At 43.8% G+C, this 17119-nt stretch overlaps 1 protein-coding gene across 1 annotated transcript; it reads right to left on the bottom strand.

Moving 5' to 3' along the window:
• Positions 1-6973: 6973 nt before the first annotated feature.
• Positions 6974-16758, bottom strand: ABCG32 (pleiotropic drug resistance 4). Its single transcript, XM_048706286.2, has 24 exons — positions 16295-16758; positions 15712-15832; positions 15430-15518; positions 15231-15315; positions 14667-14826; positions 14517-14593; positions 14380-14433; positions 13816-13906; positions 13401-13702; positions 13037-13318; positions 11725-12041; positions 11468-11628; positions 11272-11375; positions 10841-10997; positions 10638-10754; positions 10439-10533; positions 10022-10354; positions 9646-9936; positions 9322-9405; positions 9108-9241; positions 8794-9021; positions 8539-8710; positions 8189-8443; positions 6974-7405 (listed from the first exon to the last, which is right to left on the bottom strand). The coding sequence occupies exons 1-24, from the start codon at positions 16606-16608 to the stop codon at positions 7133-7135; spliced, it is 4296 nt and encodes a 1431-aa protein (XP_048562243.1). The 5' UTR covers positions 16609-16758; the 3' UTR covers positions 6974-7132.
• Positions 16759-17119: the final 361 nt, after the last annotated feature.

Genomic DNA, 17119 nt, shown 5'->3' with positions numbered 1-17119 from the left:
CGGCATGCCATGTTTGTCCCCACCTAGTGCCGACCGTCAAATTTAGCATGGTACGCCCTGTTTAATCAGAGCCTAAACATACTTATAGTGTCCCTACAAAAATTATAGTGTGAGATCAAAAAAACAAAAATTATAGTGTGTGCAAGTACTCTCTCTATGAAAAAAGAGAGCTAGGTCACTAGTCACTACGATCGGCAACAACACACAGGCTAACTTTACACAACATGCAGCATGACAGGCTCCGTCTCTCTACAGCTAGCCTTTGCATGCCACATCCATGTCCTATAGCTGGCTAGCCATATATAGGATAGCAACAGTATGCATGCAGGCCAATTCCATCTCAAATTTTCTGTTTTGAGAACCGAATCTTAGCCATATCTGATCTTGCTTGCTCGTGCTATAGAGTGGCTTTGGTTGAGTTGTCGATCTCGCGATTTTCGCGCTAGGAAACAACAGAATGGTGTGGAACATTTGATCGGTCCGTTATATATCCCAGCCAAGAGGTATAATATATATTATATGACAGGGCGAAGTTCAAAAATCCAAACAATTAATTACACCAAACATGAAATGAATCAAACTAAAAGAGAAAACCCTGAGATTACGTATGTGTTCTCGCTTGTTTGTTCACTGAGCAAGATCGCCACTGTACACAATGGAAAGAGATAACCCTTCTCATTCTAGAATAGCAGAACACCGGGTGTATACAAACTTTGTTCGTCATTTGTTGTCTTAACTGAATAGGCGGTGCTCTCGACAAGTATCGTGAATAAATTTGATACGTATAACATCTTTCATATTGAAAAAAAAAACCTGCATGTCCTCTTCCTCCGCTAGACACGCATTAATCTCATAGGATTTCTATAGTATAGGATTTACATAGGAAATTTTCCTTTGAAGCCTTTTGGTTTGTAGGAATGGATTCCTATTCATATGTAGGATAGGAATCAATCCTTCACATTTTGGAGGAAAAAAAACATTAGCTAAGACTCAATGAAAAAATTCCTATCCTATGCATCAAATGGCATCTCTTTCTATATAGGAATTGAGATACATGTCATCTCACTTCCTATGATCTTCCTATTCCTATAACATTCATATCCTATGAACCAAAGGAGGCTAACTAGGCAATGATTACTAAAGTAACCGACGTGGGAATGCTTTGTCGGGGAACGGATCCAAGATTGAGAAATTGTGTACAAATAATGTGTTTATCAGAGACAAATTCAAGATTAGTAATGAAAGTCAATCAAAACTTTAACACTCCATGGGGAAATGGTGTAGCAAATATCACTTTAGTACTATGCATATATAGCTTAATTAAGAAAGAGTTCGGCCTCGGAGGCTTAGAGGATATTATCCTCCGCTGTATTATGTCGTTTCCTTTGTTGTGTGTGTGTTGTGGTGTTGTGTTCTACTGTTGGCTGTAAAGATTTCATTAATTTAAAGCCGGGTGATAGCCTCTTTACTAAAAAAAATCTAAAAAGATCTGGCTCTGGACATATATATGGCCTATTACCTGGCTTCGTCCCTAGCGATCATTGAGGTGTCGACTTCTCACTGGAAGCGTTGAATGTGTTCGGCAGCATCCTTTTTCTGGATTTCCATTGTTTGATTGGAGGTCCCATCTTCAGTTACACATGGTTCAATCATGCTAAAGCATATCATGGAACAGCTAGTGAGTAGTAGTACTGGCAAAAGAACTTATTTGCATGCGTACAAGGAACTGATAGATAGTGATCACTCCTAAATGGAGGCTCACCATGTGGGCATTCCAAGCCTCCAACACATATTGTCTAGGAACATTGTCAGGGAAAACATGACAACCCAAATTGGAACTAGGAAGTTATTGCCTTCCATGTGGATGGCACATGATGTGGGGAACCAACCCAAAATTTTTAGAGTGGGCAAACAGCCCCAGAATTCATGAACACAAGGACATTGCCTGCCTTGTCCCAACAGGTTGCTCAACTTGTCCGGTCGGTGCACACATACCCAACAGCAAGGCCCAAACATTTATCATGTTGTAGAAATTGGCGACGCACACATACACATACGTATGGGGGAGTAGATCATGCTAATCATCGTCCATGGAGCAAACTCTCACCAATGGAAGCGTTTGTACATGTTGCACCTCAGACATAGCAGCTAGATAGCTAGGTTATATAGGAAGCATTAGGACAAAGTGTGTGAGGGTGGTGGGTGTTGAGGGTGGTAATGCATGTGATGTCCCTTGGTGAGGCTGCGAGGCTGCTGAGCTAGTTGGTTGATAGCTAGTACATACAAAGGAGAAAGAATAGGGAGAGGGGATGGAGTGTAGTGTGCACATCTCCTAGCTGACAGGACCTCCAGCACTAAGAGCTCAATGGGAAGAAAGGCACATCTATATGCAGCACATGAACAATGCTATGCAAGGATCATGCACTTGGAGATTTTGTCATTTCGGTGTCACAACCTCTCAATGTAGGACAAGAAAACACATTGGCTAGCTCCATGTACAAACTAGTTAGTGCACTCCCCTTCTGGTGGACAAAAAAGAGGAGACACCGGGCTTTGTTGCTTCTCCGGCACCATTGATCGGAAGCAGGACATTTTGTTGGGCATGTGAGGCGGTCGTTGTGGAAAAAAGCAGTTAGGATATGCTTGTGAAAATGTGTTGTCTATCATGATGAAATCCTAGAGGATGTATAGTATGTCTAGCTCGAGCATTTTCCTTCTTCCTTTTTCTTCTTTCCTTACCTCCCTTTGCAGCGTACTACTCCCTCCGTCCCAAAATTCTTGTCTTAGATTAGTCTAGATACGGATGTATCTAACACTAAAACGTGACTTGATACATCCGTATTTAGACAAATCTAAGACAAGAATTTTGGGACGGAGGGAGTACTTCGGTAGACTAATCAAGGTATGGCATGAAGATTCGGTGCAAGTCCTCTGGTATTTATTTTATTTTATTTTGGTTGGAAATTTTCGTGGTAAATGATTCTACATCCCTTCAGCAAATATCACAGATATTTATAAACTTGTTGATGTAGACATTGTTTCCAAATTTGATCATTGTATAACTGAATGATCAATGCTCCCAAGTGTACCCTTGAGAAAAGCTACATCACATGTATAGCATGATGCATCAGAGAGTTATTGCTGCCTTTAGTCTCTCTTTCCGACGAGATTTTTCTTGGAACAATTATGGCGGAAACTAGGAAAACCATAGGAGAGGGCACTAATTAAAATGAAAAGTTATAAATCATCGTCAATCGCAATCGAGCGTATTGAAGGGAGGGGGCATGAGGACATGATCAATTTGCCAAGTGCCCCATTAATTTGGCATGTCCTGTCGACTGATTCATACGCATCCATATAAGCCAAACCATGTATAAAACTGCCTCTGTCACACTTATCTCCTTGTAGCTTCTTCATCCAGCAAGGGTCCCATGAGCATAAATGTTAGTCTCCTTTTATTTCCTTTTGTGCTACCACAAGCACTGGACAGAGGGACATGATCCAATTGCAAAATCTTAGCTGAAATTCGATGTGGATTAACCACTGCTAAGCAGGGATAAAAGCAGATGCGATATTATCTCACATGCATGTCTGAGAATATGGACATATCCCAGGTGGCAAATGAAATTGAGGATGAGTGGTTAAGAATAAGATATGTTTCTTGTTATTCCCCACTATGTATATATTCTTGGGAGATTTATTGGTTATTGTGGATATGATACATGACATTTCAGTATTTGTATCTTCAGACCCACAAAAAAAAGTATTTGTATCTTCAGATTATTAGGTACAGGACCTGCCACGTGAACAAGACCACCGCCACATCATCAACCGTACGGCTTTGGCAAAGGTCAATGAACAAAAATATGCGTGGAATTTAACGGCCATAAGTTCTTTTTTCTTGTTTTCGTTTATCAAGGGGGCATTGCCAATGAAACTCTGATACAAGAGCAGTTTTAACATGGTCCCTCTTACCCCCTCTTTTCACATGAAAGGTAAGAGTATAAAATAGATCTTAGCCGTTGATCTCATCAATGAATGGCTTGATTGACTCTTACCTTCTTACCTCACATGTAAAAAAAGGAGATAAGAGGGACCATGTTAAAATTTGCCCTGATACAAATAGAAGGAATTTATTGACTCGATTGTGGCATCAAAGCGATACAACTGCAAAGACTTCATACCCGGTCTATACATAACAAAGCCCTAATCAACTAACTCTGAAATAGCTGCTCTTGTTTGATTCTCAAGGCTAGACGACAGCTTACGTACGTGTGAGTGTGCAGAGGGGAAAAAACAGAGATCGAGAGGCAGCTGCTGGACGCCAGAGAAGACGGCAAAATCTCGTAGCGAATTAAGTTGGTGCTATTGGTTAGCTTAGTTTAGTTGGCGCTCATCAGTTTGGCAGAGAGCGAGAGGGGGATCGTCCTTGGCATTAGCTTTGGTCTTTCTTTGGTCCTTTCCCTTGGAGCGTGCCCATCTTGTCTCATCAATATATTCTCTGCAAGAGCAAGAGCGAGTGATTGTCCTGGCCTATATAATATTGTTATTTTCCCCTATCCTCACTAGCTCTTCCAAGAAGAGTTATCAAAAGAAAACAGGCGAAAAAACAGAAGTACTTGCTCTAGATTAAATATTGAGTCCAATCAGTGGGTTGGAACAAACTTGATCCCTAGTTTTAGCTTTAGCTTTAGTTTTGTACTACTTCCTCCTCCGATGGATCCTTGAAAATGGATGTATGCGCATGCATATTTTTTTTATAAAGAGGGTTTTTATTAATTTAAAATATAGCATCAGGCAGATACAATCATGATGACCAACACCCATTCTCTGTATATTTAGGATGTGCACAACCAAAACACGAACTATCAGACAAAAAAACGACATATCAGCAACAGAGTTGTAAGCTTTTTTCGAAAAGGAGGATACACACCATCCCTACATCGAGCAATGCACATAGCCATTTTATTATTCAACAGAGTGACAAAAATAAATATATGGATCTATCCAAAGCCACCTTCCTAACGATTTATGTCGCTACACCTATTAGCTTGATGATGTGTCCAGACAACGCACCTATGCACACCATCTAATCCGATGATCTCAGCAAGCCGCAAACAGTGAGCCGAGATCAATAACCGGTCTAGCGGACTCTCAGCGTGCATCGCATGTACACGCTCCAGAATCTGCCGCCGCCAGCTATGGCTATGTCGATTTGTCGAGGGAGATGATAGTCCGATCCAAAGATTATGTTGTCACGGTGTCATTCATGTTAGGTAAAAACCTTCCTGCGCATCCTCTGATCGTCCCTAGATGGATGCGCATGCATGTGGCCGGTGGGTGAGTCGATCGGCAGAAATCTGCGCCTCTTGTCACCATCCGTCTGCGGCGCCGCAGCTGCCAAAAGACGATCTATCTAGTGGTAACAACTGACTGGTGCAGCCGATCCGTGGGTCTGCTCATGCATGATCAGCCCAATTATTGTTAGGTTAGCAGCTAGGTAGGTGAGCTAAGCTAAGGTAGCTGCCTGGCAGATAGGTCATTAGCCAGCGGCCGTCCAGTCCATGACTAACGACGCAGCTGCGTGCATGCATGGCTGGCTTTGGCTAATGGCTCTAGCCCTGCACCTGCACGCGGTCACACACATGCACGGTCGGTCGCAACTGGACTGGCCTCGGATGAGCCGCTACGTAAAGGCCAGAACGAGCCCGGTTCGATAAGACCTAAAACCGCCGCGAGAGGTTAGCACGCATGTACCGATGTACGTACGGAGGCCGGCCGGGATAAGCCTAGCTCGCCGCCCGCCTTGGAGAGCTCGATCGGTGCGGTGGAATTCGGTCTCATCGACTGGGCATGCGATTTGTCCACACGTAGTACTCCTACTTGACCACTGACTGACTGGCCAGACCGGTGACTTACTTTGCTGGTGCGTACGCCTCGCGCTTGCTCTGTGCATGCATGCATGTAGGCGGCGGCTCCGGGCCTGTCGCGTTCCGGCACGCCCTTAAAGCTGATGGATGGACTATGCGCCACGGAAGAAGGGCTACGCGGCGCCGTAGGAAACCCCTACGCGCGCGCGCTACGCTACCGTCCACGTACCGAGGGCCTCTTGACACTCGTCAAGGACCAGCCAGCAGCCACCGGCCTCCACTGGATCGGATCGCCATCTCTTGGTTGGTTTGGCTCTTGCATGCATGGCAGCATGGCGCTGACCGCTCGAGACCGATCGAGCACGCGAAGGCCGCATGCATGCATGCAGGGGCCACCGTACAGGCTACATGGCTAAGCGGCCACACGGCAGTGATCGATCTTCTTATCACCGGTCCGCCGCTGCTGCAGGTGCTGCTGCAGGGCGCGCAAGAGCACAAGTTGTAGGTCAGTCAAATACGCCATGGAGCCGACCCAAGTGCGGCAGCCTAACGATCGACGGCGCCAGGGCAAGCGGACAAAGGTTCGGCCCTGGCGTATTGGTTGTTGCCTACCGCCCCCGCCGTGCCGTGTGTATACGCGCGCGACGTCACGCGTGCATGCGCCAACGACAAACACTCTCCACGTAGCTAGTATATTCTTCCGTCACGATCAATCAGGCTGTAAAATAGATATACAGCTAGTACTGTAGTATAAAGCCGGGGTACGTGTGTGTCTTGATCTGTTGCGTTTACGTGCGTACGTGCCTGCTGAAGCGCAGAGAGATGCTATGCTATATGCTTCTTGTCAAACGGGTGGTTCTTTCGCATCCAACGGTCAGGTCAGTGTCCTTGGATGGAAGCAGCCATGGCTGGATGGATAGATAATGTAGCTGCTGCTGCTGCTACGTCCAAAAGGGTATCAGGGCCGGACGACGGACAGCCCAGATGCATCGCCCAAAGCGGTCAAAAAAGACGGCCAGGTGTCGACCACGCACCGGCGCTCCCGGACGCGGCAAATGCTCAACGAATATATGCAGGCCCGCCCCGCCCCGCACGTATCAACAAACAAACCAACTCAAAGCCTTTGCTTGCTATACATGATAATACATACACTTCTTGTTTCAAATGTCTCTCTCGAAATTATTTACGAGCTCTTAATTGATTGAACACATGCATGCTGGGTAATTAAGTTAAACTGCGCGGGGTACATTTGCTGCTGCCGATCATCTGCGCTGGAAGTTGAGGTTCCTGATGGCGAGGGCGAAGACGACGGCGAAGAGGACGCAGAAGCCGATCACCATCGTGGCGACTACGCCGAGGAAGTCGTGCCGGAACCCAAAGTGCTCCTCCAGGAACGCCACGACGGTGGTGGTTCTGATGCCGTCGGCCAGCAGCAGGGGCTGGTCCAGGTCGCCGAACTGGGAGGTCAGGAGCCCGTACAGCGTCCAGGACACCGGGTTGGCCCAGTAGTACCACCTCCACCACACTGGGATCAGCTGCATTATTATTTGGTAACGGAATCGTTAACCAAGCACAACAGGATGGTGCCGACTAGCAAGTGTATGATTGTTGTTCTGATCAGGTACAAGCGTGTAGATCAAGACAGGCAGTGTGTCTACCATGCTAAGCTGAATATACTTAAATTTGTTTATTTGTTTTCCTTAATGTTCGACAAAACTACAAAACTGTATCCATGTGCATGTGTTGTGCTGGTTCACAGCATGGATAAAAGAATGAGTACCCTATTTATTTGGAAGGAAAAGGAAAAATTGACAAGCCCAATGGTCCAGTGCTGACGCGGTTGTGTGTGCACAGTGATCGATCTTACTAGTGTATGGAAGCCCATATGGCCCGACACGTTCTGTACAGGCCAGTCAAACATATTAGGGCCCACCTATCACCAACTTGCCTTATCACAAAAATTATGTGATGTTTTCCTATTGCATGGAATTGCTTGTTCAACTCTACGGTGCTGATGAAACCCTTCTCCCAAAAAAATAAGAAAAAAAAACTCTAGAGTGCAAATAAGAACAAATCTTAGGTCATACGCACCAATTATTGGTTTGGATATTGTGCATTTCAAAAAATTCTCCACTAGAAGACCATACGACCTACTAGTATACTTGATTTTCCCAAAAGGCTTGCACTGGAAAAAACACCCTAGGACTCAACCATACCCAGATTGCCAAACGGAAACGGAACTGGAAGTCCACCGTAGGACGGAAGTTTTTGATTGGTTTCGTTAGATTCAAATCATGGGGGTGATATTCGTTCCATACCTTTCTTGGGATCATGAACCCGCAGAAGAGATTCCATAGCGTGTAGAATGGGGCGGCAATGATAGGCGCGACCATATGGTTTGGTGTGATCGCCGTTGTCATCATGCCATAAAAGGTGAAGTACAACAGAGTGAAGTACATGAAGAACAGGAACCACAAGAACTTCACTGCTGTCCACTCAAACGAACCCAGGCTGTAGAAAATTGTACCATAAACAAGTGACTGTACAAGAATGTAAGGGAACTCCACAGTAACCTGCCGAAGAACAATGCGTTAGAAAGTGCTATGATGATGAGCACTGGATGGATACACTGAGGGATATAGAAGTTCCGTATAAGAAATATATATACCAGAGAGAATGCGAAAGGTAATGCCGAATACATCCCAGCAGCTCGCTCTCTATATGATACGAATCTTTCGATGGAAATCACAGGCTGAACAGATGTGGCATTAGTGATTCCTATGAAAAGCACTGCTGCATACATGGCACCCATGGCATTGAATATATCATGTTGGGTCTCCCTGACAATTATAAAACGACATTACAGTTAGCTCGCTGTGAATATAATTATGGAAATCGGTGTCAGAACCATCAGATGACATACCTTCTAGATCCAAATTTCCAACAAATCGTCCCAAACATCAAGGAGATGATGACAGTGTAGAAAAACCGAACTGCGGTGTATTGAGGATTCCTCCAGTATGATAGGTTTTGCTTCCATAAGCAAGCAATAAACTGAGCACAGAATGGTTGAGCATACTTGGTAGAGAAAGTAAGCTCTTTCACTTCACTGTTCGGTTTGCTCAAGGCCTCGACGATTTCTTTGGTCTGCCTGAAATACAATAACACAAACAGGTATGAGTGACGGAAAAACAACTATGAAACACATAGTGCAATTAAAAGGGATATTGTGTTTACAGAAATAATTTCGACTGTCGATAGTATTCAGCAAAATCCACTCCAAGAATCTGCTCCATTTGTGTACTCGTGACATCCAACATCCATGCAGCAGGATTATAGCCATCCCTGATTTTAGGCACCCCTGGAACTGCCTGTTTGTAAACTTCAGAGTGTAAGTACAAAGGCCTTGTCTAAGTTTCTTCAGTGAGAAAACACACACTGCAGAACATACCTGGAAAAACTCAACCAGATTCCGCGATTTGGAACCCAAGGGACCAGCATATATGAGTTGCCCTCCACGCTTCATAAACAAAAGCTGAGGAGAATATGCATAAGTTAGGAGAGGACAATGGTGGAGTCATCATATATCCTTAACAGTAGCAGTACAAGATAAAATCATGTACAATACATATTATTAAGATAAATGGAACTTTCAAAGAGGTCATGTACATTCCATATTATTAAGATAAATGGAACTTTCAAAGAGGTCTGAGATAAAATTATTTTTAGGTGTCATATTCACTGTTAAAAACGGATATTTTGTGGAAAAAATAACCTCATCAAAGGATTCAAATATGTCGATGCTTGGCTGATGGATGGTGCACACGATTGTCCGCCCTGTATTAACAATATTTCGTACAGTTCTCATCACAATGGCTGCAGACCTAGCATCCAACCCTGACGTAGGTTCATCCATGAATACAATGGAAGGATTTGCCACAAGCTCCACAGCTATCGTCAACCTTTTGCGTTGTTCCGTAGACAGACCATTAACTCCTGGCAGGCCAACAAGAGCACCACTTAACGGATTCAGCTCAACAAGTTCCATTACCTCTTCCACAAAGGCCTATGAAAAAGAAAACAGCAAAGATCGAAAGGTCAACATTATGATGTCTGGAACAATGAAACATATAGCTTCAGCCAATGCATACCCTTTGAGTGTCATCATTGACATGAGAAGGCAACCGGAGGCATGCCGAGTATAACAAAGACTCAATCACAGTCAAGCAAGGTGAATGGACATCATTTTGTTCACAATAACCGGATATCCTTGTGAAAGTCTCTTGGTTCTTAGGATATCCAGATATAGAAATGCTTCCTTCTATGAGTCCTCCAGTCTTCCGGCCGGCTAAAACATCCATGAGGGTGGTTTTACCAGCACCACTGACTCCAACAAGGGCTGTTAGTACCCCTGGCCTAAATGCGCCAGTGACATCAACAAGCAACTGAAGGCGGTCTTCTGCTATCCCTTGCTTTTTCAATTCCTGCGAGCATAAGTGGGTGAATGCATAAATTATAATTCTTTTAAACATTTTTTTTGTCATGCATATGGACAACATCTGACATACCTCTGGTACATCAACGTAGTAGTTTATATTCTTAAAACACATAGAAAGGGGTTGAAAGGGTAACACCATGCCCTTCTGTTCCTTGAGCTTAAGCCCTGCAGCGCAGTGAATACGGACGATGGGAATCACACTTAGTAAAAGGTGAAAATATCTTGTGATGTAAGAGCTGGATTGAAATAATTCATTTATCTAGCTTTACCATTCAGTGAATTTGAATGCAGGTAAGATCTCAGCTCTAGGGCTACTCTGTCACTCCTCCTAGATTCCTTGTTTCGAATTGCATCCTTGGACACAACAGCTTGCATATTCCCAATTGCTGTCAACGATAATCACTTTGGAGAATGAGAAGCTATTTTGAATAAGCTCAAACTGCTTGGGTCTTATAAGGTAGTGTGAACTTACGGTTGAGAATTGTCAAGAACAATGTAAATAAGGCATTCAAAACAATCGTGTACCCTAACAATGCTCCTACTCCAATCCAAAACCAATATTTTTCCTTGAATAATCCATATCCAGTGAGTACAGCTTCACCTAATGTGATATTCTGATCTGCAAATGGCTGCCATCAAACAAAAGTAAATTAAGTATCAGTTACAAATACTGAACTATTATTCCACAAAAAAGAATACTGAACTATTTTAAGGCTAATTACAACTTTTCTTGGTAAAATGCCTTATTGTAAGTTCATGAGAACAATATACTATGTCTTAAGTAATTTGGGTTTCCACATTATTACACCCACAAAAATCCATGTGTTGTGTGTTGTTGTTGCGTACAACTAAATCAAAAAATATAACAGACTGCCTCGGAGAAGGATTAAAATCAAGTATCACCTTGCTCCAAGAATGCCCATGGAATTCATTTACCGATATAGCATTTTGTGCATACATCATAGGAGATATCCAGTAACCCCAAATCCACCAGACTGGTATGCTTTCTGTTAGATAGTCAGAAACAGGTTGTAACATGTTAGATGTATAGGTTCAAAATGTAACCGCAGGTAGTTGAAATTATTTCAGAGAAATCAACCTTTGGTTATGATGAATCCTCCAAGAATCATAACAACCAACAAAGCAAACGATCCAAAGGTATTAGCAACTATCATATTTCGGCCCAAAGATGCCATGACCCGGAAAAGAGCCAAAGATGTCTGGTGCAGAAAGAAAAGCAACAGAAATTGTCCCAGAAATCTGCACATCACAAACTAAGATCAATCTTGAAACTAAAAGATCTCTGAAGTTCTGAACAGAAAAAAAAATTAACAAAGTCGATGTCATGTCAGTTACCTTGTGAATTGGGGATCATAACCAACCACATAATATGTTACAAGTGTCCACATTCCTGATTCAATAAGTGAGGTTGGAATGCTCAGGAGCCATGAAGGAAGCGTATAAGCCCACGGTGGATAGAAATGCAAATCTCTGTGCTTGTAAAGAACTGGAAGCTTCGCCACCAACATTGAGACTTCAGTAAAGCCGTTGAATAGAATCATCACTATTGCAAAATAGAGGGCTCCAAGATAAATGATACCATCATCAACTGAATCATGGTGCATTGTTGTTCGAAAAAATACAGTCATTGTGATGAGGGCCACAAGTAGAAGCTGGCACAAAGAGATCATGTCAGAACATCCTTGATTGATTGTGGAGAGAATTCATATGTTGTCATAATACTATGACATTGTCCAAGACGTAAACAGAGAACACTTGTCATATCAAACTTGTGACTGGATATAACAAACATTTAAGCGCAAATGGTAAAGTTACGGTAACCATTGCGCTTAGCCTTTCCCGACTCCGATAACAAATTCCGTCTGTAGGTGTGGCATTACTCACATTTAAGTATACTAGGATTGCATTTATACACAAACTAGGAAGAAAAAACAAGCATTTCTAATAACTCAACACTTTACATTTCAGAGTTTGTTATATAGTTGCCTTAGCAAGGCCAATATAGTCCTTGATTTGTACGTTGAGCCATGCATAGGCTTTCTGTGTCAATTATCAAATAGTGTGATAGCTACCCTGTGCATGTACGTATTGTATGATAATAATAGAAAGTCAGCAAACCGCAGTTCAGTTACAGCTGCTAAGGAAAATAGGAATATGGTAAGAATTCTGACAGAAATCTAGCACTTAATTTGGTGGACACTAATATTGAAGTAAGATATTACAGTTGCTTAGAGGTGTAACATTTTAAATAACTCTCACAAAAGAATATCTAACCGTTAACTTGCTGCCTTTTGGTGAACTGTCAAAGTCTTTCATTGACAGTTGGTTGGGATATATTAGTTTTTTAAAACAGGAAAAAAAATAAAAAGGATGTAGGTAGCACCACCTATAATCCAATAGTCCCTTTCACATATATCCAATTAAATGTGAAATGAAATATCTTCCATTCGAAAAACATGAAATCAGATAGCACATGATTTGTTTTCTTAGAAATTAATTTTAACGATTAATTCATAAAGAAAAATTGATATGCTCTAGTATACCACATTACACCGTGCAATTGCACAGGGCAATTGGCTAATTGGTTCTAACCTCTAACTCGTGCCATGGTACTAGTCTAGAAGATGCATCTCTTGGATTAAAGTACCTGAATGAATTTGAAGACGTAGATGAATGAGTTCCTTTTCATCAGCAGACGCTGCCACTGGAAGTTGGACTTTAGAATCTCAAGCCTCTTGACACCGTAATTTGAAGTTGAAAGAGCAGCCGGATGATTATGTTTTCTATTGTATGGCCTATCTAAATCATCATGCAGCCTCTTACCAATAACAAATGTTTTGAAGGCTTCAGCAAATTTTGTTACGGACACAAACTGGTATGGATAATCATATTGACACCAGTACTGCTGTTGATCTTTCTTGGACAAAACCTGCAGTGCAACAAACGTGAATATACCAGAAAAAAACCAGTTGGCATAAATGTACAAACATAGAAAGAGTGGAACTGCTTACTTCTTGCAAAAAATCTGCCACATTTTTCCTTTCAGGGCACCTGAATCCCATTGCAGCAAAAAAATCAGCAGCATATTCACGTGGTCCCTGGTATACAATTTGACCTTCAGATATAAGGATGACATCATCGAATAGCTCATAAGTTTCTGGAGCAGGCTGCAGCAGGGATATGATTGTAGTGCCATCCAGAGCATGTGTGGAATCCCTCAAGTACTTGATAATCTGATATGTGGTTGCACTATCAAGGCCAGTTGAAATCTCATCCATGAACAGAACACGAGCAGACCCAACTAACAATTCACCTGCAAAAGCAACCAATATTAGAACATAAATTCACCACAAATACCCCTAATACAAATGATAGTAGGATATCCTCCTTTTTTGAAATAAATAAATAACAGTAGCATGTTTCAACCTGTTGTTAGACGCTTCTTTTGCCCACCGGAGATTCCTTTGACCATTTCATCTCCGACAATAGTGTCAGCACAGATGTCCAGCCCTAAAATCTTGACTAGATCAAAATTAGCAATTCAGAAATCTCACCAGAATCAGGTAATCAATATCTTAATAGGATTGGTTCCCGAAAAGAACAGAAAAACGAAGCATCATGTGGCTGAACATATAAAATTCTCAAATCAAGAATATAACTACTTCCCAAAACATGGAAACAACCTTTGAAAATGAGTTAGTGAGTAACACTAGCACAATCTTGTGAAAATATACTAGTAAATTGCAATTTGCACCACCTAATTTGGTACCCATTTCACAAAATAAGAGTCATCTCTCTTTACATAACATCACGTATTCTAAGTCATGAGATAAAATAGTAAAAGTAATGAGATAAAAGAGAATAACAAAGCAGGACAGGTGCCAGATTATACATGCATGCTACTACTGACGAGTCCAAATACGAAAGAAAGGAAACATGTAAGACTGACCAAGCTAAAAAAAGCAACGACTGAAAGAAACACGTCGCTACCTTCATTACGTACTCAGCCACGAGACTCGTCTGTCTACCTTCAAGAGCCAATGCCTGAAAAGTAGTAGAAATTATGACACAGTCACAGACGAAATAGCGTGGGTACATCTATCCAAAGCTTGCTGGGTGCATCATACCTTCATGAATACATCAAGGTCCTCATCAGGCTTGATCCCAGCATTCTTTTCTCTCCTCAAAAGTTCAACGAGCATATCTGCAAGTCGGCGGTGTCAAAATGGAAATCATCAAGGAAAGCCGCCAAATGACATGGTGGTGCGATAACCTACCATACTTTATACCAACACCCTGACAGCGCCCAGCAAACTCCAGGGTTTCTCTGACGGTCATCTCTGAAGCATGCCAGTCTTGCTGACTTACATAAGCAGATGTTCTTTGAGGCACAAATTCGTTTAGATGGTGGCCATTGTAAGTAATGCTCCCAGACATCTGCAATTAGTGATGATGGTCAGTAATAATATATTGTTTCAGATATTGCACCTTGATTGATAGGTTCACCATACCTATCAGGATAGTTTTTTTTTTAGGAAACAAGAGGGGATTTCTCCCTACTGCATTTTTATAAACTTTATAAAATAATTTTACATAGTACAACAAAAGCAGAGAAGGCTTAGGGTAGCTAATAACAGAGTTCTGAACTTCTAATATGATAGGGATGAGTGTTTCCCAGATAATCATTTTCAGGAGCAGGATAATGCCAATCTATCTCTCCACTTATCATCAAGTGATACACACATACAGATTTGGTCGCAAGTGATCGGATAGCAAAGATTTTCCCATCATCTATGAGTAATGAGCATAAAAAAATAAATGTAATTAATCTGATATCACACCTTTAGTCCAGGACCAAGTCGACCGGCAAGTGCTAAAAGCAAGGTGGTCTTCCCGGAACTTGGAGGGCCCAAAAGCAGTGTCATTCTGCAGCAAGAAAAGAACATACAATTTATCCGAATTACTAACTTCTCTTCACAAAGATCTCTGTCAGAGCTTAGTTGATGCACCGGAAAAGCACCAGTTAATTTTCAATTGTACCTTGATGGGCGAATGATCCCATTAATGTTGTCCAATATAGGTAACTTCATTCGTCCCCCTCTGTAGATCCTCAGGTGCCTCAGAAATGCCTTAATTTCACAGAAAAGTAAAGTAAGAACCTCGACAGTACATTGGTAATTGCTCTGCTTTCGGTAAATGATTCACTTCACGGGCAGTAATTAAATCGTAACAGAAACCCGTGACCAATATTACTTTCACCTAGATAGAGAACTGGGAGGGATGGAAATTTGCAATTCCAGCTGTGTATCACGGGCCAATTACCTCTGTCATGTTGCATATGAAGTTGGGGATGGTGGGCAGCGCCCTGCTGCCGACATGCACGTACGCGTCCACCGTCAGGTCCTCGTACCTCACTTCGATCTTGGGGAACTCTATGTGCACCCTGCATCGAAGAACAAAACAAAAAGGATTCAGCACAAAGCAGAACCCAACAATTTTTGCGCTGGAAACCAAAGCCGATGCAGCTCGATCTAGGTGTGGCTGCAAATCTGCAAGCCAACAAATGGCAAGTCTGGGCAGTGGGGCCATTGTCAGCGGCTCCAGTTATGCACATCTAGAACTTTTTTCCTAGAACAAGCTCGAACAGAACGTATACAATCTTCTGCCACTAAAAAACATGCAGACGGCATGGAGATGGAGCAACCATTTTCAAGCAGCGGCTGGATGCGCCGGTTGGGCCCACGTGTCAGCCAATTGTGGCGGCGGCGGGACCCTGTGGTCAGCCACTAGTAGATTTGCAGAGCGCGCGCGCGCAGAGACCGAGGAAGGCACGCTGATGACCATGGTGCACCGACGCGGGAGCGAAAAAAATGTAGTATGCAGATGCACGGTTCGGTGTACTCACGCGTCGAAGCGGGCGCGTATGCGGCGGAAGAACTGCTCGGCGTCGCCGGAGTCGGCGAGCAGGCGGTCAACGAGCGCGGTGCGGTCGCCGGAGGAGAGGCCGGTGACGTCGACCTCGCAGAGCGCGTCGTCGCCCTCGACCGGGCCGCCCGGGCCGGAGGCGCCGGGCGCGACGGCGGGCGACCTGAGCAGGCCCCTCCTGGCGCGCGCGACGGTGGGGAGGCGCTGCAGCGCGGCCCAGCGCAGCGCCTCCTGCTCGTCCTCCGCCTCCCGCCACGACCCCGACCGCGAGAAGGGCGCCTCCGCCGCCCACATCGCCCCCGGCCCGCCAAAACCCTAGCCACTGCCCGCTGCCCTCTCCTCCTCGCCGCAGCAGCTAGCAGCAGTAAGTAGGAGTAGCTAGCAGCAAATGGTGGCGGTGGCAGGGGTGGGTGGTGCGGTGGTAGGGGGATTTATGGAGGGGCGTCCTCGCTCGGAACAGTGGCAATGGAGGTGGGGGTGGGCTGGCTGGCTGGATCCACCGACTCGCCGCATTTATGGGCGCCGCGCTCTCTCTCCTCGCTGTGCAGCGCAGTACTACTCCGCTTGTCTCTCTCTCTCGCTGATCGTTGGGGTTTTTGATCGGGTGGGGCGGAAGATGGGAAAAACGAGAGAGGGAGGGGGAAAGGCGACAGCCTGCCTTTCGGGTTTAGACCGTTCGGTTTGGTCCGTTTGGGCCACCAACCCGTGCTGCAAGTACCTGCGCTTCTAGAAATTTACTAGCCCGTTTAGTTGCTTATATATACCAAACCTTACTCTTTCACCATGCCTTGGCCTATCTAGCCCG

This window comes from Triticum urartu, chromosome 3A (genome assembly GCF_056163025.1).
Source record: "Triticum urartu cultivar PI428250 chromosome 3A, HENAU_Tu73, whole genome shotgun sequence".
NCBI classification, from domain to species: Eukaryota; Viridiplantae; Streptophyta; class Magnoliopsida; order Poales; family Poaceae; genus Triticum; species Triticum urartu.
This window is presented reverse-complemented; position numbering and strand designations above follow the sequence as displayed.